The sequence below is a fragment of the Equus asinus genome, chromosome 5, assembly GCF_041296235.1.
Source record: "Equus asinus isolate D_3611 breed Donkey chromosome 5, EquAss-T2T_v2, whole genome shotgun sequence".
Lineage (NCBI taxonomy): Eukaryota > Metazoa > Chordata > Mammalia > Perissodactyla > Equidae > Equus > Equus asinus.
The window spans coordinates 93,960,395-93,987,302 of NC_091794.1; the positions used below are offsets into that span (position 1 = coordinate 93,960,395).

At 46.5% G+C, this 26,908-nt stretch overlaps 1 protein-coding gene across 2 annotated transcripts in view; it reads right to left on the minus strand.

Moving 5' to 3' along the window:
- Positions 1-4,523: 4,523 nt before the first annotated feature.
- ARID1A (AT-rich interaction domain 1A) overlaps positions 4,524-26,908 on the minus strand; it is a 67,299-nt gene continuing 44,914 nt past the window's right edge. For both annotated transcript variants that reach the window (XM_070510631.1, XM_014854972.3), the window contains 16 exons: positions 21,983-22,223; positions 21,602-21,691; positions 20,887-21,054; positions 19,634-19,946; positions 18,375-18,520; positions 18,170-18,279; positions 16,543-16,752; positions 13,777-13,984; positions 12,496-12,628; positions 12,154-12,326; positions 11,654-11,804; positions 11,438-11,572; positions 11,257-11,353; positions 9,890-10,781; positions 9,404-9,534; positions 4,524-7,582 (listed from right to left, as the gene is read on the minus strand). In XM_070510631.1, the coding sequence (XP_070366732.1) occupies positions 5,849-7,582; positions 9,404-9,534; positions 9,890-10,781; positions 11,257-11,353; positions 11,438-11,572; positions 11,654-11,804; positions 12,154-12,326; positions 12,496-12,628; positions 13,777-13,984; positions 16,543-16,752; positions 18,170-18,279; positions 18,375-18,520; positions 19,634-19,946; positions 20,887-21,054; positions 21,602-21,691; positions 21,983-22,223 (4,932 nt within the window). In that variant the 3' untranslated portion in view covers positions 4,524-5,848. The remainder of the gene's footprint in view (positions 7,583-9,403; positions 9,535-9,889; positions 10,782-11,256; positions 11,354-11,437; positions 11,573-11,653; positions 11,805-12,153; positions 12,327-12,495; positions 12,629-13,776; positions 13,985-16,542; positions 16,753-18,169; positions 18,280-18,374; positions 18,521-19,633; positions 19,947-20,886; positions 21,055-21,601; positions 21,692-21,982; positions 22,224-26,908) is intronic.

Sequence of the window (26,908 nt, forward strand, 5' to 3'; positions counted from 1 at the left end):
CTGTGGGAGAGCCAGAGATACAGAGCCATATCCCAGGGCTCCAGAAAGACTCTGCACCACCTAGCCACTGCCATTAAGAAGCAAATATCCCACACCACCAAGAAACCATTTCGTAATACAAATCCCTGACCTAAACAATGCAAGCAATGCATCACTGTTTCTAGAATCCTAGATTGTCAGAGTTACAGCATTTCTGTTTCTTGAACTTGCCTGGCTCTGCTTTGCTGTTTCCGTTGCTTGAAACACTTCACTCCTAGACCCCTACATTGGAATCCCAGCTGAAATGTTGCCTCGTCAAAGAGGCTTTCCCTGGCTACCCAGCCACAAACACCACCCTGTACTGTCCATCACCCTGTTCTGTTTCCTTCATAGCGCTTATCACTACCTATCTGTCCTGTCCATGAATTTGACTTGTTTTATTGTCTGTTTTCCTCTTATGGAATGAAAGCTCTTACGAGAGCAGAGGTCTTGTTCACCAGAGTATTATGAGCACTTAAAACAGTGCTTTGCACATTGTGTGTACTCAATAAAGTTCTGGTGAATAAGTCAATTTGTTTAACCTGATACTATATTTTATGGATGAGGGAACTAAGGCTCAGAAAGGGAAAGTGACTGGCCTGAAGCTACACAGCTAGTGGCAGAGGTGGGACTTGAATTCAGGTCTCCAGCCTCTCTAGTGTTTTCTTCCACTCCACATTTTTTTTGTCTCCCCAAAGCCCCAGTACTTGGCTGTATATGCTAGTTATAAGTCATTCTACTTCTTCTATGTGAGCCACTGTCACAGCATGGCAACTGACAGGTGGTGTGGTTCTGCGACCAGGGAAGTGAACCTGGGCCACTGAAGCAGTGAGCGCAGAACTGTAACCACTAGGCCATGAGGGCTGGCTCCATGCCACACTATTTTAATCTTTCTCAGGTTTACCTCTTTTCCTCTCTTCCTTCTTTCCACATAATCCTACATAGGGTACACCAAGTCTTAGCAGCTCCTGCCTACTCTTTCCTCCTCTAAATTCCTATCTTACCTGTTTCATTTACTCAATAAAATAGTGCCAACTATATGACGAGATGAGGATGCAACACTGAACAAAACACGTCCTTGTCCTCATGGAGATGATGATAATATTTACCTCCTGGATTTTATAGTGGTTGGCATAAAGTGCTCAATAAAGATGGGCTTGTTAATAACTCCCTGAACAAAAAGGGGAGTGAGTGATTTTCCCACTGGAGAGGAAATTTGGTAGTTCTCATGGAGCACTCTCCTCCCTGGAGCAAACTGACAACTCATTTCTCTCTGTAGTTGCCTTTTCTTGCTCCTGCCACCACATCTGCAGATGGCCTTGGCCCTTGGCTAGGCAGAGGAGCAGCCCAGTGTATCTATTCTCAGTAGTTCAGCTTCCTGATATTAAACTTTCTATGGTCTCAAACTTATGGGAATGATGCAGTAGCTGATACTGATCTGGGATGTTGGCTTTGAGGCCTTGCCAATTTGGGTTAAAAGTGACCACACAGGCCTCTGTCACTGTCAACTGTTAGCAGGCAGGGCTAATGCCCGTGATGACAGTCAGTTGTGCCTTACCAGAACTTTATGCTACTTTTTTGCTGTGAAAAGGGCATTCACTGGCAGTTTCGAAGGATGCTGCGTGATCCTTACATCCATCCTGAAACCTGGGTGGACCCAATCAGGTCTGGGACATTTACCAAAAGCATCCTTTTTGGCCTCTGTCGTATCACTTGAAGATGCCTATTCACCCCAGGACAAAGACCCCACCCTGCCTCCCAGTTGCAAGAGGCAAACACTGATCCTTTAAAGGCCATGGACGCTAGATATTTTTCACCCTTTCTTGGGTATTTGCCTTTCAGTAGTTAGAAAACCTTGACCCTACTTAGAGGCCTAGTGGGAAGCGCCTTAGCCACTTGGGGGTGGCAGTGGCTGCAAGGCAAAAGAGCCAATGAGGTTGAGAGTATTGTTTAGGCCAGACTTGGCTGCTCTCCAGCTATGAAAGAAGGTTAAGGTCATTTAGGGGGTGGGGAGGGAGGAGCCTGGGAAAAGAACTACTGGCCACACCCCTGGGTTCTCTACTGTTGAGGTTCTATTTACTTCTCAAAAGCAAATTACTCACAGCTCAGTGGCTAGCAGTTCTCTTGGACCTGTGGTAACTCCAGTCAGAAACTGGAGACCAGGCTAGGCTCCCCCTACATTGCAGGAGAGCGGATGAAAGGAACCCAGGAAACCAAACTCCTAGGTAATGCTCCACACAGCCCAGAAATGCATTTTCTAGACTAGAAAGTGCAGTTCAAGAAGCCCGGAGCAAAAAGAGCCATTAGCAATATTGCTCACCAAAATATAGATATGAAAAGCTTCCCATTTAGGTTGTTCAGAAGAGTCCTAGGAAGGCATCTTGGTTAATGGAAGTTTAGCCAATTGTCTTTACCTTCTCTCAACAGAGAAATACTAATTATTCATTCCTGTCCTTACCCAAATATTAACAACCACATCTGGTTTGAGGAACACTTGATTGACATTCTTGGGACAATTTTACCTCACGCTAAATACAACAAAAACAAATCTTGCCTGCTGAGCTCCACAGCTGGATCATTACTCCTGATTATCCTGCGACCCAGAAAAGAGGCACAGTGAAACATATTAGGAAGATCACGGGCCTTGGAGTCAGGAGGACCTATGCTTGGTGTGCGAGCTCAAACAAGCCACTTTCCTCAACTGCAAATTGGGAGCCAGAATACTGACCTCACAGGCACACACTGTTGTAGGATTATTTGATGTACACAAGTAGGTACTCAATAGAAAGCTATTGTTCCATGTGTCACTTCTAAGTGTCCACAATAATACCATTTTCTCTGTTACTGCTTCTGGTTTCTCCATTGTTTCCCTAAGGAAGTATATTAACAGAGAAGCTATATATTCCATCAACATTAGCCTTTAAAAGTGACTGCATCTGGCCAACGTCTACGATTTCATTCAACAACTACTTATTAAGTGGCTACTGTGAGCCAGGCTGTGCTGTAGGACATGGATGTAGCAGTGAACAAAATAATGGCCCCTGCCCTCAGCTGACATTCCAGAGAGACGACAGGTAAGTACAATATACAACAGGCCAGATGGTAACAAGTGCCATCAAGAAAAATAAGGCAGAAAGGGGAAATAAGGCAGGGAAGCAGACTGCTATTTTAAATAAGGTGGCTAGAAAAAGATTCACTGATATATCTGAGCAAAGACCTTAAGGAGATGAGGACTTGAGCCATGCGGTTATCTGGTCAGAGTATTCTGGACAGAGGGCACAGTAAGTGCAAAGGCCGTAAGGTGGAAACAGCCCTGTATCTTGGAGTGAGTGACAGATAAGAGACAATAGGAGATCAGAGGGATAACGGCAAGCTAGACAAGGGCCTCCGAGGTCACTGTAAGTCCATAATCGGGGTTTTCACTTACTCAGAGTGAGAAGCACTCAAGGATTTTGACCTGACTTAGGTTTTAAAGGGAACATTCTGGTTGCTATGTTGAGAACAGGTTTAATCATGCAAAGCAGAAGCAGGGAGGCTAGCGTGGAGGATATTTCAAGAACTCAAGAAAGATATGAAGTGTCTTGAACTACAGTGGTAGTAGCTGGGCTGAGGATTATTTTTTGCAGCGCTAACAGGCTGGATGCGGAAATGAAAGGAGTTGAGGATTTTTTTGCCAAGCAATGGAGTTACCATTTACCGAGAAAACTATGGGAGAGGCAAGTTTCTGGGGGAAGACAGGCATTTCAGACTGGGCGTGTTCAAATTAAATTTCCAAGCAGAGTTGTCAAGAAGGCAGCTAAGGGGCTGGCCTGTGGCCAAGTGGTTAAGTTTGAGCGCTCCGCTTTGGCGGCCCAGGGTTTTGCTGGTTCGAATCCTGGGCACGGACATGGCACCACTCATCAGACCATGCTGAGGCGGCGTCCATATGCCACAACCAGAGGCGCTCACAACTAGAATAGACAACTATGTACTGGGGGGCTTTGGGGAGAAGAAGAAGAAAAAAGATTGGCAACAGTTAGCTCAGACACCAATCTTTAAAAAAAAAAAAAAAGGCAGCTAAATGCTTTAATCTGGAATCAGAGGAGAGCGCCAGTCTGGAAAAAATAAATGGTTAAGTTGGAGGCTGCCTCCAGACAAATAGGTGTCTTATTGTTAAAAATTTCTAAGAAAAACAGAGATCTTCCCTTTGCCAATTATTTCCAAAAGTTTTTTTTTCTAGAGTATTAATTTATTTGGCCATTTAAACCCACTGTATCTCAAGAGGCTAACATGCTTTTTATGCCTAGAACTTCCTCTTACAGGTGAAAGCATCTCAGAACTTCCTTAAATTTAGACTTACGCTGTTGAATGTAAACTGGAACATGGTGCAGAAATGACAAGGTCCAAGACGCCACCATTAAGGGGAGAGCACACCAAGCAAGATTTGCAAAAACAGGACCAGCTCCATATCCTCAAAAGGTCAGCTTTTAAATAGTTTTAAAACAATAAAAAGCCTCACAAACGTCTTACCAAGATTTAATGTACATTTATTCTTAACACGTGGAACATATAGTATAAAGATTTCATACTGAATAAATGATATTCATTAAGCCAAAAAAGGAAAAAAGGAGGAATTTACATCAAGTTTTAGCTACATTGTTTGAAATACAAATATGCAGATTTTATCACTGAAAAAATCTCAATTGTGTTTCTTCATCAGGAACTTCAACTGAACCTAGAACTTTTTCACACCTCGATTAGAAAGAAAACAAAACAAAACAAAAACCCAGAAAAAAATAAACTATAAGTTGATTGGCTGCTGAGACAGCAAGGACTTTTTACAGAGACCTGTACAGCATCGCGCCAAGAGGGGCGATGTCTGGCAAGAGATTAAATAGCTGTGTCTCGCTTTGTGCAGGTCACCAACTTGTTAACTCGTCATACTATAAAGGGGTAGCTGGGAGGGGGACCAAACTGTGGGCATCCGAGGGTATGTGCAATGTACAACGTCATATATATACACACGTGGCAGCACAGTCGCTGCAGCTAAAGGTTAAAACCAGTTCTAAGAGGTGATCTCAGGGTTATTCATACAATCAAGGAGGAGAGAAAGAGGTCAGGGTGTTGTAGGTTCACACATGATACTTTGGGGGAAAAGCCGTTTTTTTTTCTCCTCAACGTTTAACTAAAAACATTTTTAAAAACTACAGCTTGCTGCTGACCCAGCGTTTTCTCTTGTTTCCATGTGAGACATTATTATTACAGTATGTTTACAGTATCAGGTGTACAGTACAGTACATGAAAGGGTCTACACTCTACTGCACAGGCCTCTCCAGTGAACAGCGTCTGTCCACAACTGCGAACTTCTTGGCTCCTGCAAGATTGTGAATGTACAACAATAAACCACACACAGTTCAGCAGTCACCTTTTTTGTCCTTCAGGGTTTTTTTTGTATTTTTTTCCTCTTTTTTTTTTTTTACCATTAAAAACAGTTATGAAATGTGGCATCCCGTTGATGCAAGGACCGGGAAAGCCATTTTTATTTTTTTCCCCAAACTCACTGTAAACGACAGTAACTTTGGTTAAAATAAAAAAGTCTTCTATGTAGGCAGAGCTTTGTCTTTTCAAATAGGGTGGGGTCCTGAGGGGGTAAGGTGAGGACAAGGAACAGAAAGGGGGGAGGGGGCAGGGAGGAAAGAGAAATAGGAGAAACTTTTTTCCCAAGGGAGAAGCTGGACAGCACAGGGTAAACTGGATTCTGAGGTGGTTTTGCATAAATAAAGGGCAACAGTCAGTTTCTAAGTTCTCCACACACGCACACACACACAGGGAGGGAGATGTCCCACGGCTGTCATGACTGGCCAATCAAAAACAGTACATCACAAATGACTTGTGAAACCAATGAGTTCATCAACGGTGATACAGAGATGTCCAACAGCCGTGACTCGTACAGCGTGAACTCCGAGTGGTTCTCGTCCACCTTGGCCAGGGCTAACAGCGCGCGGGCAGCCCGCCGCATCATGTCCACACTAGTTGGCTCAAAGGGTGGGTTCTGCATGTGGAGCAGGCTGGCCTGGCTCTGCTGGAACTGTGTGGCAGCAAGGCTGTCCTCCAGGAAGCCCAGGAGGTTGCCGATGCTGCCCTTCTGCACTGCAATGGCACGGGCTGCCAGGCTGTCACCCTGCGCCAGGTTGGCCAGTAGTACCACGGCCATCTCCCGGCATACCGGGTTCTTTCGGTCACTGAGGAAGCGCACCATGGTGCTATACAACTTCTCCAGGCGGCTAAAGGGGGGCGTGGCCAGGATCAGGTCCACATTGTTGTCCTGGATGCTGAGTTTGCTGAGGGTTTCCAAGACCAGTCTTTGGGGGGAGAGGACGGCATTGGGGCCCAGGGTGGAGAAGGGGTCCTGGGCTTCAGCTGAAGGGCAGACTGCCCAGTGTAGGAGTCCGTCCAAGACAGGCAGGCAAATGCTCTCGGGGTATGGGGAGAGGTCCAACTGCCCCGAGATGTTGGCGAGCGTGACCAAAGTGTTTTCCCGCAGCATCTCCAAGCAGTCCCACCACCACTCCACTTTGTTGCAGCTCACCCCCTGGTCCTGCTCCTCCTCCTTCTCATAAGTTAGTGGTGCCTGCTTCCGTTCTGGGTGCTTGTGGTGTAGAAGGATCAGCTTGCCCAGGATGAGCAGCAGCCCTGGGTGTTTGGACATCTCAAAGTCGTTGCCTGGCACAAATGACAGGCTTCGGATGGTATTGGAGACACAGACACAGCGTTTGGCAAGGGAATCCTGCCAGTCCAGAAGGGTACACAGTGGGGTCTCATCTTTACTGTGGGGTTCGTCCTCTAGGATCTTGATGTTCCGGTGGCTCTGTGCCGGGCTGATGCCAAATGGAAACTTGCTGCTCTCCTTGGTGGCCTCTGCAGTCTTAGCTCCCTCCTCGGTCAATGTGCTAGACCGAGTGGACAACATGTCATCCATAGTGGCTGTGATCCGTTTTTCTGGAGGGCCATCAGGTGGGGGACCCTCCTGCTCTGTTGTCCCTGGTGTACCCTCTGCCGCTGTGACAAGTTTCCGGGTGACTGGTGGGTAGGACACTTGAGGCCGGGTAGGCAGCAGCTCTGTCTTGCTCTCAAAGTGGGTCTGGATATGCTCAGTGGTGTCCCCCCCACCAATCCGCCAGTGTAGCAGGCCACTGTCAAACTCCTGCACGCGCCCAAGCTTATCTGAGCAGTCTACCACAAATGGGTCATTCTTCTGCACAATCTTTACTGGAAGCTTGTCAAACTTACTAATCAGTTTCTCCTCACTATTCTCTGAGGCTGCCTTATCCTTGCCCGAAAAGGCCATCTCCTCATCATTTTCAACTACTTCCTCTTCTTCTTCCTCCTCTAGTTTAGGACCTAGAAGGTCTTCCTCCTCCTCCTCCCCCTCCATGGGTGCTGGACTAGACGCCTTGCTGAATCTCCCAGGGTCCAGTAGTGTTCTCTGTCCTGGATCACCCACCTCATACTCCTTTAAAATGCCAAAGATTTCGATCAGGCAACGTCGGAAATATTCCACAAGGAGCTCTAGCAACCCTGGGAGCTAAAAGAGAAAGAAGAGGAAATAAAGGCAAAAAGTGGGCTAAGAAGAGAATCCTTAACTTTAGAGACTTCCCAAGGTCTTCCCTTCCACCTAATCTCTGCCTCGATTCCTTCTAGGGCAGACATCTGTATCGCGGGGAAAGGCAGAACCGCTCCCTTCCAAAGGTTCTCTATAGAATGAGTCGTTTAATCTCTCTTATGCCTAGCACAAAATTCTTATTTCTGCCCAACCTACCTTCATGTAAACCTGCCTACAGCAGGATAGAGACGCTGACAGATGGCTCTGTACCTCATCTACCAGCGCCACCCATCTCTCAGCCTCCTCTTTCCCAAGCAATTTCTGCTTTTCTTCACCAGGTCCAGTTTCCTACCCATTGGTCAATGCCATTGTTCCCCTTAGGATACTCTACATCCCACTGCCAAGCAGAACCCAAGGCTAGGCAAGGTTGGATGACCCCTTCCAAATGAAATGAGAGAGGGGCTGCAGTATGGTCAGATGTTCATCTGCTCTCTTCTCCAAGCTCCTCAACATTCCAGGAGGCTAGACCTCCATGAATCATGCAACATAATGAGTGCGATGAAGCTTCGGCTCTCCAAACATTGGTCCAAGCTGGTGCTAGGTAGATCCAAATTCCAGCTTGGATCCTGTATAGGCCATTTACTTCTAGAAGAAAACACTAATCTCCAGTCAGATTAATTGCTGGCTGAACAGTATAGCAGAATGGAAAAAATAAGGGCTTTAGAATCAGAAAGATCTAGGTCTGAATTCTGGCTCTTCCAGGATCTAGCTGTGTGATTTAAACTCTCTAAGTTGTAGGTTTTCCACTGAAAATGATGGAAATTCCTAAACTTTACAGAGTTGTTCTGAGGTCTAAATGGAATATGTCAAATGCCTGTCATATGGAAATTGCTCAATCAGTATCTGTTCCTTTTCTTTCTCATGGGAGGCAATATTTTGCAATGGACATAAAGTCAGCCTTTGGAATCAGAAAGACTCTGCTGACAGCTGTGTGAACCTGGGCAAAGGTAAGACTCAGCCTATTTACTCATCTCTCAGTGGCCACATCTGCCTCAGAAGGCTGTTGTGAAGATGACATGAAAGAAAATATGAAGGACCTGGCACAAAGTGAAGGCACAATAAATGGGAACTACTAATAACAATGTCCCCCCTGCCCCTGGTCAGCTCCTTGACAGACGGGTTGCTGGGTACTAATGATGATCAAAACAAAGAGTAGGATGGTGCAGCAGAAACTCTTCCAGCTATTGGGAAAACTCTCAAGTGCACGTCATGTAGAGAGAGGCTCTGAGAAAAACCTCTGCAAGAACATCATTAAACCCAGCCTGCCACCTCAAGAATACTTCTTTACACTTCCCATTCTACACCTTAGAAAAATGGGTTCAACAAAGACCTCTTCTATTCAGAGCAGATGAAGTGAGAAAGGGAAAAATAAAGAAACTGCTCTGCTCACTGATAAAGACCAGAGGTTCTTCTTGGTAGTCAAGAAAATATGGTGTCCTCACTTACATCAACAGAATCTGTATTTCTTACTAATACCAAAAAGTTTCTCTCAAATTCCCTTTGAAGTCAATCCTGATACCTTACACAAATTCTTCTTCTTCTCAGTATTCTGGGCCCATGGCCAGTGGCAAGGTACTGGCATGGGATCAAAGCACTCACATGGAAGGCAGAGAGGAGCAAGAGACAGGCAACCACGTTGGTCAGGGATGGCTTAATTTCCTGTGTCACTGAGCACCATCTACTTCAAGAAGATCCCAGGCCCTCCCAATCTTCCAGGGTTCCCCAGGCACCACCTGTACTCACCTGACTGAGGTTGAAGGTCATGATGCTGTTGTCATCATACAACAGGATGTTAATGGTGTCTAATGCCCACGTGCTCTCTGCCAGCAGCCCAGACTTGAGGGACATCATTACCCGCCATGCCTCCGGGGTTCCTGAAATAAACCTCCATGTGGTCCATCCACCAAGCCAGGGTTGGCTGGAGGCCCCCCCAGGGCTGATCCATCAGTCAGGCTACTCTGAAGATAACACATGGTGAGAGGCAGTTCCTAACTGAGAGATGAGGTACCTGCCCCTCGTGGCTAGGCTCTCTCAGGACATCACTGCATGGCGATTCCTTTATGTAAAGCCTGAAATCAGCTGATTTCTTCCTTATCCAAAGTTCTTTGGTTCTATTTTAGTCAACACTGGACCAGATTTTACCTCATCCAGAATATCAGGATGGAGAGACAACAATGGACAAGATGGAAAGGGGCAGATTAAGCAACCCAATCAGGGAGGTCTCCTTACCGATGTCTTTCATTGTGAGGCGCCTCCTCTGCTTCAATACAGGCTGTGTGGCTTCAACAGAACCAGGTGGGAAGGTGATGTCCCGCCGAATCATGGGGGGCTGCACAGGGGCAGGTGCTATGTGTGAGGCAGGTACTGGGGGACCTGCCTTCTGCATCTTCATCCCAGAGTGCAGGAATGGAGACTTGCTGGGAGAGGTGCGGTTCTCCATTGGCCGGGGCAGGGGAGCAGGGCTGGATACCTGAGGAATGTGATTCTGCATGCTTGGTGGGGGCTGGTAGTTGGATGGAGGGGGCCTTGTCATGGGGGGAACAGGGGCAGAGGGACCATACGGGGGCTGGCGTGTGCCATGGGAAGGCCACGGGCCTTCATGGTTGGCCCTCTGATCCGTGTGCAGCATTTCATCTGTTCGGTTCACGCCATGATAGGCAGGGCCTTGGGGGGCAGAGCCCGTGTTCTGCCTGTTGGCATAATTGTAGGTCATGTCATTACGCCCCTGCCACATAGTGCCTTGCTGAGCAACTTCAGCCGATGCCTGTATGGGGCCGCCCATCATTTGCGGTGGCATGGTCTGCTGGGCATTGGAGCCAGGGGGTGCAGAGACACGGTCTCGGCCAAACTGGAATGGAAACTGGTTCTGGGGGCCACCTGCTGGTCGGCGCTCAGTAGCAGCAGCAGCAGTGGCAGGATAGGCATTGCCATACTGGTTGTACACATCTTGCTGAGGAGAAGGCTGGGCAGCTTGTTGCTGGCTGGCAGGCTGGGGCTGGGCTGGGGGCAGTTGCTGCTGTTGGGGCTGCCCCTGCCCTGTGCTGTATGGCACGCTGTACATCTCCCCTTCGTGCCGCTTGGCAGGAGGGCCATATGTGCCATCCATCGGCCGCTTGTAATTCTAAGACAGGGACAAGCAGAGGGGAAGTTAATACTCTCCCCTCAGGGACACAAGGCCCACAGCTGCCAAGATGGCTATACCACACACTTGCTGGGCTTACTTCTGCCCCGTAAAAGAAAGGACACAGACTCCAAGGGAACAAAGGAATCACCTTCATAAATTATCTTTTGAAGTTGTTTCTGAAAGCAAGAATTATTCTCTATGCCCCTCTGGCTCTCCCTTGCTCTAAGTAGAAAAACATCGAAAAGTTCAAAAATCAAGGCTTGTTTCTAGCCCTTTTGTAGAATTAGAGAGACTGGACTGGACTCCAAACAGAGAAGAGATTGCCGGCTTGGCTCTTTAGGCACAACTGGCTATTCGGGTGGGAGAACAACACCAAATCATCTAAAGCGAGCTGCTTAGACTTTTCAACCTAGTTTTCTCACTGGCTCTCAAGGGGAACCTGTGTGCCAGTCCACCCTGCTACCCTCCTCACCTGCTGCTGCTGCTGATACATTGTGGTCTGCTGGCTGGGGAAAGGGCTGCCAGAAGGGGTGCCTTGAGTGGAGAACTGATTGCCATAGGAATCATGTCTGCAGGAAAGAGAGAAACAGAGGATCAGGGTGGGAAATGGCAAAGCCTGAGCCACAGCAGCACTGAGACCAGGCTTCACTCACCGTTGCTGCTGCTGCTGCTGCTGTGGGGGGTAGCGGCTAGGAGAATACATCCCCGAGTCTGGGTTGGAAGGCATGAGATTCGGCTGTGGAGCTCCAGTGCCCATGTTTCCCTCGGGTCCTATTCCAGGCTCCGTCCTAAACACAATCGGAGAAGAAGATTGAGTCCACTATAGCTGTGGGGTGCTGGGATGGGACAGGAGTCGGGGCCATGCTTACCTCACTCTGTCATAAGGACCTCCATAGGGATAGTGCTGTCGCGGTCCCATCGCCACATTTCCTAGCCCAGGGCCGGCAGCTCGACTGTAGGGGTCCCCCATCCCGCCATTGGGGCCCTGCCCTGAGGACATGAAGGGATCACTCCCTGGAGCTGAGTGCAGAAAGGAAGGCAATGAGCACATGGGTAGGTCAGCAGGCCTAGCAATCTACACCTTGCTTGCCCCACAGACTCAGGCCCTTAGGTTTGTTCCTATTGTTTTCCTGACAGGTTCAAAACAGAGATCTAAAGAGCCCCCAACAAGCAAAGAGCACATACTTGTTAAGGGGTGACAAAGTGAAGCCAGGGAGAGGGAGACAAGAAAGGAGGGAGGGGTGGTTAGGTCCGGAAATGCCTTATCTCAGAGGATGGCTCGACAAGAACCCTGAACCACTTTCAAGATATCCCCCCCATTTCCCTGGCCCTTGTCATCAAGGGCACAAGGCCAACAGCAATTGGTCACCTTTCCTCATGCTGCCATAAGGATCCTTATTTGGCTCGTAGGACATGCGCCCCATCATGTCAGAGGTATTCATACTGGGCTGGTACCCAGGGTTTGGAGTCATGGAATTCCGCTTCTGGAATGTGGGGTCACTTCCATCAGGAAAGGCATCCTGGATCCCGACTGAATTGCTCCTGCCCCAGAATGAGGAAAGCCAATTAAACCCCAAATAAAGCAATTCCTCTGATAATGCAGGGCACACGGGAATCAGTGGGTGGGCAGGCAGAGCAGGGACCACCAGGCTGCACAGGAGCTCATGCACCTCTGCCTAGGATCCCCCAAACCACCTGCTCCTGGCCTTACCTCATGCCTGGCAAGGGGGGGATCTGACTGTGTGGTGTGGATGCTGGAGTCGGTGGCTTCAGGTCTCCTCCTTCTGCCATGGAACTGCTGGTTGACTGAGGTGTCTGCGGCCCCTGCATAGATCCTGATCCCGCTGTGGACAGAGATATAGGGTGAGCAGGAAAGGGTTTAATTCTCATAGAAACACACAAATGCCCTGGGATCTCTTTGGAAAAGTTTGTTATACGGCTAACGCTAGAGTTCTTTAAAGCCTAAACCACCCTTCTCAGCAAGGGATCTTGCAAGGCCAGGTAATAAAGGTAATTTGAGGGCTCTATTACTCCCTGTTGCTGCTTCACGTTCGGAGGAGGGGAGTGATGTGGCGACGCCATCATCATGCTGGTGATTCCTTGAGTCTCTGCCAGCTTCCCTGACTACTTCTCTTTACTCCCCCAAAGACCCTGTCTCACCTATTAAATTCTAGAATGCTGGTACACAAGCTCCCAGTCAGAGACCCTGAAATCCTCGGGAGGGAGGTTCCATCTTACCCCAAACTTGCAGTGAACTTTAGGAGCCTAGGCCTTCCTATTCTCAAGCATCTAACACACTGTCACCACTCAAGTTCAAATGTTCCTCTAAGCTGATGAGAACAGAACTACCAGTAATTAATGTTTCCATTAGTTACCATTCCCAGCAGCAGATATCCTAATGCTTAGGCCTCCCCAGCTGATGAGTCATCTCAGGCACTCATTACACCCTCAGAGGTCAACACCAGGGCACATGTGTTTACACCCACCTTCGAGGAGCCCTGGCCTTCTTCCCTCCTCATGCTTGCCCAGGCCCCAGCCTCCTCTCAGAAAGGAGGGTGGGCAGAGGCACTCCCATCAGAGAATTCCATTCATATCCCCTCCCCACCCCCTCCTTCCCATTCATTAACATCTCAGCTCCCTGGGGAATTCAGGGCTCTAGTCTGAGCTGCATTCTAAGGCACTGACATCAGTGGGCCAAAGCTCCCAGATGGCCCAGCCTCACTGCTATTTGTCAGATCTCCTCACTCCTCTGATGTCCCTCCCACTCACTAGTTTACAAACATTTGGCAAGATGCCAGGTGCACAATGAAAATTAAAACTTCAGGGCTGCTGCAGACTACCTCCCAAGGGAGTTGCCACTGCCCGCGCTTTAGTCTGCCAGCCCTGTGGTACGGCAGGGCAGAGCACAGATCCCTGGTGGCAGGCACCACTGAATAAGGAGCCTAGACTCTTGAAGGATGACCCTTGAAGGGGCCGCTCACCCGATCCTTACCAGGAGAGGGAGGCTGGATCTTGGGCTGAGACTTCTTGGAATCAGCAGCTGCAAAGATGTCTGGGGGAGGGTCTTCTCCCCGTTCAATCTTGCACTCAAAGGCATAGAGACACTGGATATACTGCTTTTTCAACGAGCTGGCAGCACTGCTTGAGGTGCCGACATTGAGGTTGGTTGCAAGTTCCCGCCATTTTTTGTTCTTGTTGACCTGTACAACCAACCAGGAGAGTTGGGCTATATCTTCCAACTGGTCTTTCTGCCCACAAGCCCCAAACGCCATCAGGCTACCAGGTACTCATCTCTTGTGGAATCACAGTTCTCAGTTAATGACAAAAATTAACCCTGCTTGGTAGATGGTCCACAACAAACGTTAAATCCATGGCTGGCTTCCCTCTACCCTCACTAGGCTCTATCCACGGATCATTGCAACTATCAGACAATGCTTATTCAAAATAGGGCAAGTTTCACATCACTATTAGTCAGAGAGAGCAGAATCCAGAAGGTATAGTTTTTCCTTTACACAAGTGTAGTGCTGAAAAGTGGTGTAAAAATAACCAGCAGATCCAAATCCTATTTTAAATGCACTAATAAAAACTAACATTTTATAAAATGGAGATGTGTGCTAATATCAATGATCATCCTGCCTGACTTACTTTGTCAAACTGGGGGTTTTCACATCTGATTTTTTTTCTTAGGGGCTCCTTGCAAATTTGACATTCTTGTGCCACTGCTCCCCTGCATCTCAATGACATATAATTACAAGCCCCTTTCCCTTCCCAGTCACTGTCCTGATTGTCCAGGAGATGCTCCAGGCCCTATGACTTCTTTTGTACCTTCTCAGCAGTCAGGCTACAGTTCTGCCTCCTTTCCTCGGTTTCAGGACACATTGACCAAGGCCATTCCCCCAGTTCCTACAATTAGTCTTTCTGTTCTAGCCAGGCAGGTCTCCTTCTTCATGTTTTTTTTTTTAGGAAGATTAGCCCTGAGCTAACATCTGCTGCCAATCTTCCTCTTTTTGCTGAGGAAGACTGGCCCTGAGCTAACACTCATGTCCATCTTCCTCTACTTTCTTTATATGTGGGACGCCTGCCACAGCATGGCGTGCCAAGCAGTGCCATGTCCGCACCCGGGATCCAAACCGGCAAACCCTGGGCTGCTGAAGCGGAACATGTGAACCTAACCACTGCACCACCGGGCTGGCCCCTGAGTGAGTCTTAAAGGTTGGAGATGGCGTTGGTAGGGTATATTCTAGACTCTTGCTCATCTCCATGCCATCTGGACCAGTCAATGGAAGGGCCCCTTCCTCTCTCTAAACCCTACTAATCCTTTAGAAAAGCTGAGAATTCATCTTTTGCCTTCTTGGAGCCTTCACAAACTAACTTATTACAGCACTCTTTCTTCTCTGAACCCTCACTGTCTTTAGAGTTCAATTACATCATAGCATCCCAAAGGTTGGCATCCTTTTGAAAAATGAAAGACAGGCCCAGGCTTTGGGATTCCCTCTACATCTCATCTTAGGTTCAGTGAATCCCCAAGCCCATCCAATCGAAAGTATGCCAAATCTAATCCAATTCCCCCTTTCCCTGCAGGCAGGAGAGGCCTGACTATGAGAGCTCAATGCCAGGGAGAATGGCAGGAATAAACCAGGGTCACCTCAGAAGCCTGCTGTGGCTTTGCTTCTCACACCAGTTATGTGGCAGTGTGCACGTGTCTTGTTTTGTTTTGTTTTCCTTTGTGGGGGAAGGGAATAAAGCCTGAAGGGAGAAGGAATTCATAAGTGACTGTTGGTTGGCTTCATTCCAATCACTTTCTTTTCTGCTGGTGACAGCTGTTTTCCTCTTCTGATTTAGAAGGTTTGGAATATGCCCGTCCCCACCACGCCTCCCCCTGAGCTCAGCCACAAACTCAGATCCAACAGCAGGTTCCTGGTCTGATGACTACAGAGTACACGTAGGAGGAAAGTTTGCAAGGCAGTGCACTGCCTCACCTGTTTGCATCCTGGGCTGAGTATAAAACAGAAGTGTAAGGTACCGGGGCAGGGGCAGGGCTCAAGGAGGCGTTCAGTTCAAAGGTTTTCAGCATACATTAATCCATTCACTTACGTCTCCCATACAGATTAACTAAACACAATTTCCACCTACGTCTTCCTTGATAAACCACTTCTACTAAATAGCTCCTGAAATCCGCTCTCCACTGGGAAGCTTCCTGGAACAAAAGGGTCAGCAGCTACTCTGACCGTCCCTGTACCATCTTACAGACCAATTTATGTGGCAGAAATCTTGCTGAAAACTTTATTATTTCTAGCTTTTGACAGTCTAATAGGGTACATACTGTCCCTACTTTACAGATAAGAACAATTAGGGCTCAGGGTGGTTATACACCTTGATTAAGGTTCACATATGTTGTAAGTGGCTAAGAAAGAATTCAAAACTAGGCCCATCTCTCCAAACCTTTCCCTTGTCTACTATGCCAAACTGCCTCCCATGGAATCAGAATGCCCAAAGACTTTCTCTGTCTTTGCACCCCAGTAGGACCCTAGACATATGGTAAACTTAATGCTAATACTTCATACTACTCAGGGAGGTCTCAGCCTCCTGCCTTTGCCTTATCTTCTGGAAGTCCCATGCTCCCCAGCCTGTCAGTATATGACTCAGAGAGCAGGAGAAGGTGACGTCCCTGTGGGATGCATGACACCAGGTGAGGCCACTGAGTACCTAGAGAGAGGCTTGTTGAAACCACAGGGGAAGCCAAGTGCCAGGCACTCACCTGAGTCAATCCACCAATCTCCTTCACAGACACATAGAGGCGATACAGGTCCAGAGGTTTCCTACCCACAGCAGGCAGATTTGTCATGCCCATGGCTTTCTCTTCCGTGAAGGCCAGATAACGGTCCACCCACATCTTCCTCTCAGGCTCACCACCCAGCTCATACAACTTGGTGATTTTCTCATTGGTTGTAGTAGAAGAACTGGATTTCTGGAAGGGGTGGATCAAGATTCATAAGAACCAGTCAGATTCAAAGCCTATGCTAAGGGTCTTAGAAGTCCCTTGAATAGGCCAGTGGTAAAGCTTCTTATTCTGCCCTGCCTTTGCAAGGTTGAAAGATCAAAAGGGAGCCAGAAAGGAAGAAGTGAACACCAACTATATATTATGTATTGGGTGCTGTGGTAGATGCCTTTACATACTAGGTATCATAAATTATCCTTCTCCTAAAAGATAAGGAAGCAGGCACAAGGAGGCCATGCCTAAGATTTCATAGCTTTTAAGTAGCAGGGCTGAGTCTCAAACCCTTGTTCTACCTGACATCAACGTCACTACTACTCCCACACTATTACCCAGTGGACGCACTTTTATAGACTGTTTCAGAGAACTTGAGAAACTCAAAATGTGATCTTAAGACAATGGGTTGGACTAAAATGCAAAGAAACTCTTCCTCCTCTCAAGAAAGCAAAAGTCTCCCACCCGCTTGAAAGGTGTTGGATATTATCCTGTTTAAGATGGGAGGATGGCTAAAAGGGTCTGGAAGCCAGAGGTAAAGGTCCACAGGAAGTGGCACCTATGATTTTTATTTCTTCTCCTTTATAAAATAGGGAAAATGAGGTATGACAAAGGACAGAAATGTTTCAAATGGCTCAAATGCTGACTAGGTCCCCAGACTGTCACATAGCCCAACAGACAGCACACTCAGAACCAATCTACAAGGAGGCCAAGGATCCAAACCCCACCTGCCTCATCTCTCCTTTATAGAACACAGGGCACCAACCATTCCTACTGCTCTGAGTAAGGTCCAGGAAGAGAAGAGTAACTAGCTGCCCATGGCACACACCATCCATCAGTGCATGGGGATGGGGCACAGTTTCACAGAGGGCAGTACAGAGAATTCTACACTGCAGGTCTGGCATTTCCTCCATAACAGACAGCTGTGAGAACATTATGTTATTTACATCAGCACCCCTTAGGCTAACTCAAACCTAATTCAATAAGTTATTATCCTGGGACCCTTTATGATAGGAAGAGGCAACAGTAGCTGTTTCCAGGATGGTCTAGTTGGTGTCATAAAAGGCTGGAGTCTAGTCATCCTCTTTTCTTTTTCCTTCCTTTTTTTTTTTAAAGATTTTATTTTTTCCTTTTTTCTCCCCAAAGCCCCCCAGTACATAGTTGTATATTTTTTGTTGTGGGTCCTTCTAGTTGTGGCATGTGGGACGCTGCCTCAGCGTGGTTTGATGAGCAGTGCCATGTCCACGCCCAGGATTCGAACCAACGAAACACTGGGCCGCCTGCAGCAGAGCGCGCGAACTTAACCACTCGGCCACGGGGCAAGCCCCTCTTTTTCCTTCTTATTACTCAAAGGATGGGAGAGAAAGTTGAGAGGAGTCAAGGTATAAATCATTACCTTGGATTTGGATTCTGTCTTGGGTGTCCCATCTGCCTTGTTGTTCATTTTGGTGGCTGGAGTTAACTTGACATCCCCAAGGCCCATCATTTCTGGGCTGGCTGCCATCCCTATAAAAGAGGAAAAAATTCTCAAGTCCAATAGGTTTGTGACATGAAGAACATTCTGGAAGAATTCCCTGGGGTGAACAATGACTAGAACTTACCTGCTGAATTGTTGGCCATGGTTCCACCCATGGGATATGGGGGTCCCTGAGGGTTGATCATGCCAGCCATACTATTAATCCCTTGTCCATAGGGAGGTCCAGTTCCCATCATGCCCCCCTGATTCATATTGGGGTAGCCTGGTGGCCTGAGGAAGATGAATGAAAGTGAGAAAGGCTAGAGTTAGAAACACTGAGCTTTCAGATTTGGACTTGAGCCAAATAGGGTTGTGTGGCTTATAAGGAAAAAGTTTATTGGTCCCCCAAACCACAACCAGGCACCACCTGACCTAGATAGTCTTCTCTCCTACGTCCCACAAAAGGTTCTAACAGGGTTTAAGCTCCAAGTAAGAAACCATAGCTCAAGTTTAAGGTATATACTCCTTGAGAATGGAGCCCCCCTGTGTGTCTTAAGTACTGCCTCCCTCTAAGGTATTTCCAAAATCAAACTGTGTTTCCATTTAAGGCCCTCTCTATGACAAAAGGCCTAGATTAAATGCTTAATTTTACCACTCTTTATCACGTCAAATCCCAACCAAACTGGACCTCTCATAGCATAGCACCTGGAAGGGCTTTGCATTCTTTCTTGATGAGCCTACCACAAATTTTGCGCTTCTATCTTTCTGATACCAAACCCATCTCTTCACAGTCACTCACCCTATTCTACCTTGGTCCATCAACATCCCAATAAGCAACAGTCACTTTTAGAACTGTAGGTACCAACAATGGGATGCACAGACACAGCCTTCAAAACAGTAGAATTATATTCACTGAAGTCAGTGGCCAAGGAAGAAATGAATGTTCAAGTCATTAAACCAAATCATATGAACCTTTTGCACTCAAGCACCAGAGTCAAACACACAGGACCACATAGAACAGTAGGAGAAATGGCAAACCACAACCCTACCATCCTCTTGTACCACAGATCCAACTCATGTGTATCATTAAAAATGCTTTTGGAAACCAAGAAACTAGACTGTCAGAAGAAACTCTGAAGACTTATTTTAGTAATCAAAATAACCTGTGCTTTAATAAAGTTCTTTACATATGATATCTGGTCATGTGAAATTTGCTATCTAAGATGCTTAAGAATCAGCACTTTTGTTGTGTTTTTCATTGCAAGGAAACCTAGTTTTGTAAAGAACTCTCAGTAAAATGCATATTGACCAAGATGACAAGGTTTAGGTCCAGAAGCATCTCAATGACCTGAGTGACTCTACAATTTCCTTGCACTGACACCCACATTACTTCCCAGGCCTTACCTGTTTTGGATAGAGTTGGCAGCAACATGCATGGCGACAGCAGTTTCTTGAGTTTTCCGGTTCATGCCCCCTGGTGGGGGACACATCCCTGACCCAACCTGAGGTGGCATATTGGCCATGTTAGGGCCATAAGGCCGGTTGCCCATGGAGGCGTGACTCATTCTCCCTGGAGGAAGTGTGCCATAAGGGGGGATGCCAGGCTGTCCATGCATCTGACCTCCAGCACCCATAGGGTTCATGCTTCCAGCCATGCCCGCACTGGGGTAGTTAGCGTTGGGCAAGGCATTATAGTTTGGCTGCCTTGGGTAGCCTCCTGGGAGGGGAAGAAGGAGAGAAGATGTAGAGCCTTGGTTAGTGACTCATTAGCACCTCACTAATATCACTCAGCTCACACTTCAAAGACAATAAACAATGTGAATCATTCAATATTTGGTCTGTAAAGAGACCAACTTCATGGTAGCCTTTACCCCATTTAAAAAAAAAAAAAAGGGAAGGGGGTGGCCAGGAGCAAATAAAGACAGGCCTCAATTGTTCCATCTTTTTTTTTTTTTTAAACAGGCTTTTCTTTTTTTTCCCTCTCCCCAAACCCCGAGTACATCATTGTATATCCTAGTGCTAAGTCTTTCTAATTCTTCTCTGTGGGATGCCACCACAGCATTGCTTAATGAGTGGTGCATAGGTCCATGTCTAGGGTCTGAACTGGTGAACCCCGAGCTGTGGAAGTGGAAGACGTGAACCTAACCACTACACCACCATGCCAGCGCCCTTCCCTCATCTTAAAGACAGCACAGCAGAGAGAAAGGCTGCGTGGCAGGCAAGGCTGGCTTTGCTGCTATCCAGGCCCTTCAATTCCCAGAATTCTTCTCTTTTTACATACTCATCTTGCCTTCTCTCTCCCATTCTCTGTGTAAGACATTCAGCTTTAGATCTGTCTAGAGCTGATTTTGAGCAAAGATTTATTCTATTAGGACTAATTTACTAAAAAATAATTTTAATAACCAATAATTACCATTTATTAAGTATCTGTGCTCAGTCTTGGGCTAAACACCTTCTTCCCATTTTACAGATGAAACAGAGGCTCAGCGATATTCAACGACTTTCCCATGTGACAGTCCTGCCCTACTTTAGGGCTGGGCCTTGGTGGATTTAAAGCAAAGGACAGTTCTACTCTTACAACTCAGATAGCAGCATATCCGACAAAGAATATTTTCTTGTCTCACCTCTAGGTACTCCTAACTGGGTAGTATACTCACCCTGTGGGCCGTACTGACTCCCCTGGGGACCATAGCTCCCCATGGAGTTCTGCTGGTAGGAGCCCATGCCTGTGTGCATCTGTCCTCCAGAAGGCTGACGTGGAGATAAGGCTGAGCCGGGCTGGGGGGAACTGTACTGGGGCATCTGGGGGTTCCTCTGCATATAACCTATTTGTGGGTAGTATCCATATAGTTATTACCTTGGTACAACGGGAACAAATGCTTTCCCTTATCCTAAGACTTCACCATCTACATTCTCTTTAGCAATTACTTGTATGAAGTCTCTACCTTATTTGTCATATAATTAGATGCCCTTTTAGGCACCCTCCCTGCCCAGGCGACACAGCCATTAACCAGGGCATGCCAACTGTTTCTACTAAACGGGGGTTTGAAAAGGCAAATAGCAATGACAAAAAACAAAATGGTGTAGGATTTAAAGGGTAAAGATTTGATGCTGAGTCTTCAGTATTTGCTGACCAAATAAGGCACAATGGAGGTGGGGATCCATCAAAATACAAAAACAGAGACAAAGAATGACCATGGGGGGAACACAATTCTAGAGCCACCAACATGGGCAAGCCCACTCTAACTTTACAATTTTTGGCTGAGATTGTCCTAAATTTCATGGTCCTATAGTTCTCCAAAAGCTACTGCACAGGATAATAAAGTATCTGCCTTAGCCATCCATCCTTCCCTCAAAGCCCAGGCCCCTCACCTCGATCTTGGGCAATGCTCGATTGGTTCATGGAAGGATGCATGATGCTGTCCGACTGGCCACTGGGTGGCCGAGGTGGCATCTGGTTGCCTGCTCCAGAGAAAGAAAGAAGAAAGCGAATCATGGCTAAGCCTGGAAATTCTAGCTAGAAGGTCAATTCAGACCTGGCAATGGCTCCTGGGAAGGCTAAGCACCTCCCAGTATCACATACACAGAGAGATCTAGCCAAGGGGCTCCCACCTCCCATCTTTGAATGCTGAAGGGAAACTTTGCAGACAGGAACCAAAGATGCTCTCTCTGCCAGTGGAAAGCTGGGGCTCCCTGATATCGTTGGGGGCCAGTTCCCTTTCCCTCTCCCCAAAGCCCAGCACTTGAGGGTACCTGGCACTGCAGCAGGCGAAAGTGGTCCTGAGCGAGACTGAGCAACACTGGCAGGAGAGCCAACAGGAGACGGGGAGGGGCCTCGGATGCCAGGCAGGTGAGGGGAGGTATGAGGAGAGAAAGGAGACTGAGCTGGATTACTCTGCTCTCCTTGGCTGCTGGAAATCCCTGATGTGCTCACTCCAGGGCTCAGAGCTCCTTCTGTCCCCATGGGAAGATCATCTATTGAACCAGACAGATCCTGAAACATACACACAAGGACATGGATTAGGAATATTAGCTAGAAAGACTCTTCTTTCAATAATCCTACTATGTGATTAACATTTTCCTTAAACGATCAAGAGCAAACACACTGCACACATTATGTAGTCATGATACTATAGCTTACACATGGAAAACTCTCTACTAAGGGCCAGATAGGAAATATTTTAGATTTTGCAAGCCATAGTCTTTGTCACAACTATTCAACTCTGCCATCACAGTGCAAAAGGAGTCACAGACAATATACATAAACAAATGCGTGCAACTGTGTTCTAATAAAACTTTATAAAAACAAGTAACTGGCCCACAAGCTATAGTTTGCTGACCGCTGGTCTATCCACCAGAAGCAGATCTAGTACTTTCATCTTCTTTCCCAGCCCAAACTTTTACAGTCATAAGAGAATAGCTCTTTTGGTGAGCCTTTAGTTCTTTTCCAATGGGGAAACTTTATAAAACATCGCCAGGATGGCACCAGAAGCTACAAGAGTATGTTAACAAGTCTGAGCAAGGTTCACAGATCCCCTGTCATATTATCATAACCTACATTTACCAAGGACTCACTCACTTCAAGTTACCACATTTTAAAACATAAGGGGTAGGAGGTAGGAAACAGGTATATTGCATAGGAAAGACAATTTCTGAACTGCAAAGAAGGTCTGGGACTATACGTATTCCTAACACCTGGCCCATAACAGGGATGAACAAATGTTTACGAACTGAACAAACCCAGCCTTTTCCCTAGCTTTAAGTTTTTCATTGAGAACTTGGTGTTTATTTGGGGGCTTTGTCTTGAATTAATCAGTAAAAAGTTCACTCTAGGTTAGTAAACTCTAAGATTAGCAATCAGGAGCTCAATATGAAAAGTATTCATCCCAGGAAACACCCCCCCCCCCCCAGCCCCATGTTCATTCTTGAACAATATCACTGGCCTAACAACACATATTAACTTCAGGCTGGGAACTAACTACCCTGAAGAAAGGATGAAAGCTTTGGGTATGGGCTCAGGTCTGGGAAAACCCTAATACTCAAATGATTAAGAAAAGAGTTCTCTTAAAGAGATACATCTGAAGAGGAATGAGATCTAAAATGTCCTGATTTGAGTCTATTCCTTTTCCCACGACAAACTCACCCTGAAAAGATAAGTTTGAAGTGTCTCTGATCCTGCAGTGTGACAATAATGTTGGAGGTCAGAGGGTACCTGTGAGGTTCTCCCCCAAGTATCCAGGTGGGTTGGACTTCTGCAAACCAGTTGTTACTTCACTAGGCTAGGAGTATTTCTGCTGAGTTCTATGGAAACAAAGCTTGCCCTGAAGGCAAGGCAGGCAGGTGTGCATTTGAGTCTGTGTCCACCTCTCAGTCTTAGCCGAGAAGTTAGAAAATGCTCGCTTTCCTACAAGCAGCAGACCTATTACACCATAGCATGCTTTAAGAAAGCAATTAGAATTAGTCCCAGTGCGGAGGGGAACTCAAGAAGTCCTCCTCTAGGTAACACCAAAGGGCCTCTTTTCTCTCAAAAGACTAAAGTACCTGGAGCTCCAAAGAGCCCTGGGTTCATCACAAGAGAGGAGCATGTTGAGGGCTAAGCTACACCAGGGACACCTGGACTCTGAGCCAAGGAGAGTAAACTCAAAGAGACAGCAAGATGACAAGAGGAGCCAACTGTGTAGGCCAGAAAAGATCTTGAAAGCCACTTGTTAAGCCCTGGTCTGTAACTGAAACCGCAGTCCAGTGCTCTGGTCTAGGGACCAGAAGGCTCCCCCAGCATTCCTTCCTACAGTCTCCATTGCTTATCAAACTGCTAGCTTCTGGTAATAAGAGCTACTTGCTTACAAGAAAAAGAAATTAGCCTATTTTGGAAAACAAGAATCAAAAGTCCATCCATAAGACAAGAACTTGGCTCTATTCAAATGGGTTTGAAAAACTAAGTGTTTTGAACATTTTTGTTTTTAATTAAACATGTAAAACATGAACATTTTCATGGTAAAAACAGGTCAGATAGTATAGGTAAAGCCAAAGTTCCCCTCTGCTCTCTTTCTGCTGCCTTTAATAGAGAAACCCCTTTTCAATTTGATGTATATCCTTGGAGACCTTCTGAGGAACTGAGGAGTTAAAAAAAGGGGGGGGGGGAGCAGATGATGCTCAATGCAACTCATCATAGGGAAATGCAAATGAAAACCACAATGAGATATCACCTCACACCTGCTGGAATGGCTATTATCAAAAAGACAAGAAATAACAAGCAATGGCAAGAATGTGGAGAAAAGGGAACCCTTGTACACTGCTGGTAGAAATGCAAATTGGTGCAGCCACTATGGAAAACAATATGGAGGTTTCTCCAAAAATTAAAAATAGAACTACCATATAATCCAGCAATTCCACTTCTGGGTATTTATCAGAAGAAAAAGAAAACACTAACTCAAAAAGATATGTGCACCTCATATTCACTGCAGCATTATTTACAATGACCAAGATATGGAAACAACCTAAGCGTCCATCAATGGATGAATGGATAAAGAAAATGTGGTGGGTGTAGGTGTGTGGGGTGGGCGAAATGGGTGAAGGGAAGTCAAAAAGTACAAAGTTCCATTTATAAAATAAGTCATGGGGAGATAATGTACAGCATGGTGAATAAAGTTAATAATATTATAATGTGTATTTGAAAGTTGCTAAGAGATTAAATCAAAAGTTATCACAAGAAAAAATTCTTAACTATATATGGTGACAAATGTTAAGTAGATTTGTGATCATTTGCAATATGTAAAATATCAAACCCTATGCTGCACATCTAAAACTAATATAAATGTTGATGTCAATTATACCTCAACAACAAAAAAAAAAGGAGGAAAAAGCCAACAACAACCCACCAACCACTGCCATTGGGTCAGGGCAGGGCCTGTGGATCCTCCTTCAGCCACACTTGTATTAAAAACCAGGCTCTCCATAGAACCCTAAGTGAATCTCCTAGTCCAGCTGAGGGATCCCAGGAGCCTGAAGACAATACTGGCAGCTCCTGGGGCTGGGCTCTAAGGACCCTGGAGGCATCTGTGGTGGCAACGTGGTGGATTCCTTCACAGAGACACTCTGAGGAGAGCTGTCACTTTTGGTAAAAGGCCCTGAGCTCCTTGGAGAAAAAGTGCTAAATAAACCACTGTTTTAAAGCAGCCCCACGTGGGCTGGAATGCCTGGGCACAGAATAATAGCAGGGATTACTATTAAGCAACATTAATCGTATCTCTCTGATTTGGTTGGTTTGAGGCCAATATCTCAAACTGTCATTTTCATCAGATGGCAATTGGTCATTATGAGGGTAGTTGATTAAAAAAAATACAAAAACTAAGAACCAGAATGTTAGCATAGGAAGGGACAATTTACATTAACATTAACAATAAACTACCATTTGAGCATCTACGATGTGCCATGCACTTCATGGAGTTACTTAATTTTCTACAATTCTTGGAAGTAGGTATTTCCACCACTAACATGTTGAAGATGAGCAAGCTGATGCTCAGAGATTGGGTTACATGCCCAAGTCATCCAGCAAGTAAGTGGCAGAAACTAGATTCTGAACCCATGTCTGCTAAGACCCAAGGCCTATGTTTTTTCTCTCTCCATTATGCTGTGATACTATACAGACTGAGGAAAAAGTACCACACCTTTGAGTTGGGAGACCAAAGCCCACCTCTTGGTACTTGTCAGTTGTAACCTTGGGCAAGCTGGCAACAAGCTGGGCTTTCGTTTTCTCACTTATACTATGAGAGGACTGGACAAATCTGAGTTTGTGACACCCCTGGGGCATAAGCATGAAACTCCACTGGCACCATATGGTCAGGACCATATGGAATATGCAATACGAGCAGCAACGCCCTGGAACGAGAGATGTAACACACAAGCAGTATAAGATGTAAGACCTACCCATCGGTCCCAGTGGCTAATCACAGCAAATGTTTTTATCGGGAAATGGGAGGGAGTGGTAAGGGCAGAAGACTCCAAAAGTCGTCTCCCCCCTCTACCTACACGAATAGATACTGCTCTGAAACTCCACGTTCTTTTATTGCACAGGACACACCTCTGCTTTCTACCCTACAAAAAGCCAGTTTTTCAGGTCTTTTGTTCCACAAAGAGCTGGATGTCTGGTTGTTGAGTCAGACCTCAATGTGCCTAGCAAGTTCAGCTTTCCACAACACACTTATCACGGAACAAAGTTCAATCAATCTAAGCCCCTATTCTCCCTGGCAGGGGGCCCCCCGCCTTCAGCATTTCAGGACTCAGGTTCTCAGTTCTCCCAAAAGGGCCCATCTAACAGGTACCTTTTGGGAGGACTGCTGAAAGAATTGTAGTAATACCCCTTACGTAGAAAGATCTCTTTCCCCAGGTTTGTTCTCCTCTGAGCATAATCCTGCTGAGAGATGAGAAGTGAGGAATAGCCCACTCAGTGGCCCTGCCAGTTCCAAGGAAGCAGCAGGGCCAGGGAGAATTTCCTCACGTGTTTCCAACGTGTTTCATGCATTTTATTGCTCATCTACCATGCAGATCAAAAGCGCTGGAGCAGATCCAACTATTTCACACAGAATCTCACACTCCAGGCTGGCTACAGCCCCGAAAGCCTTCGTTTCTAAACTTGAAATACGGCCCAACGTTATTTTGGGATGTGACCTGATAGAGGAA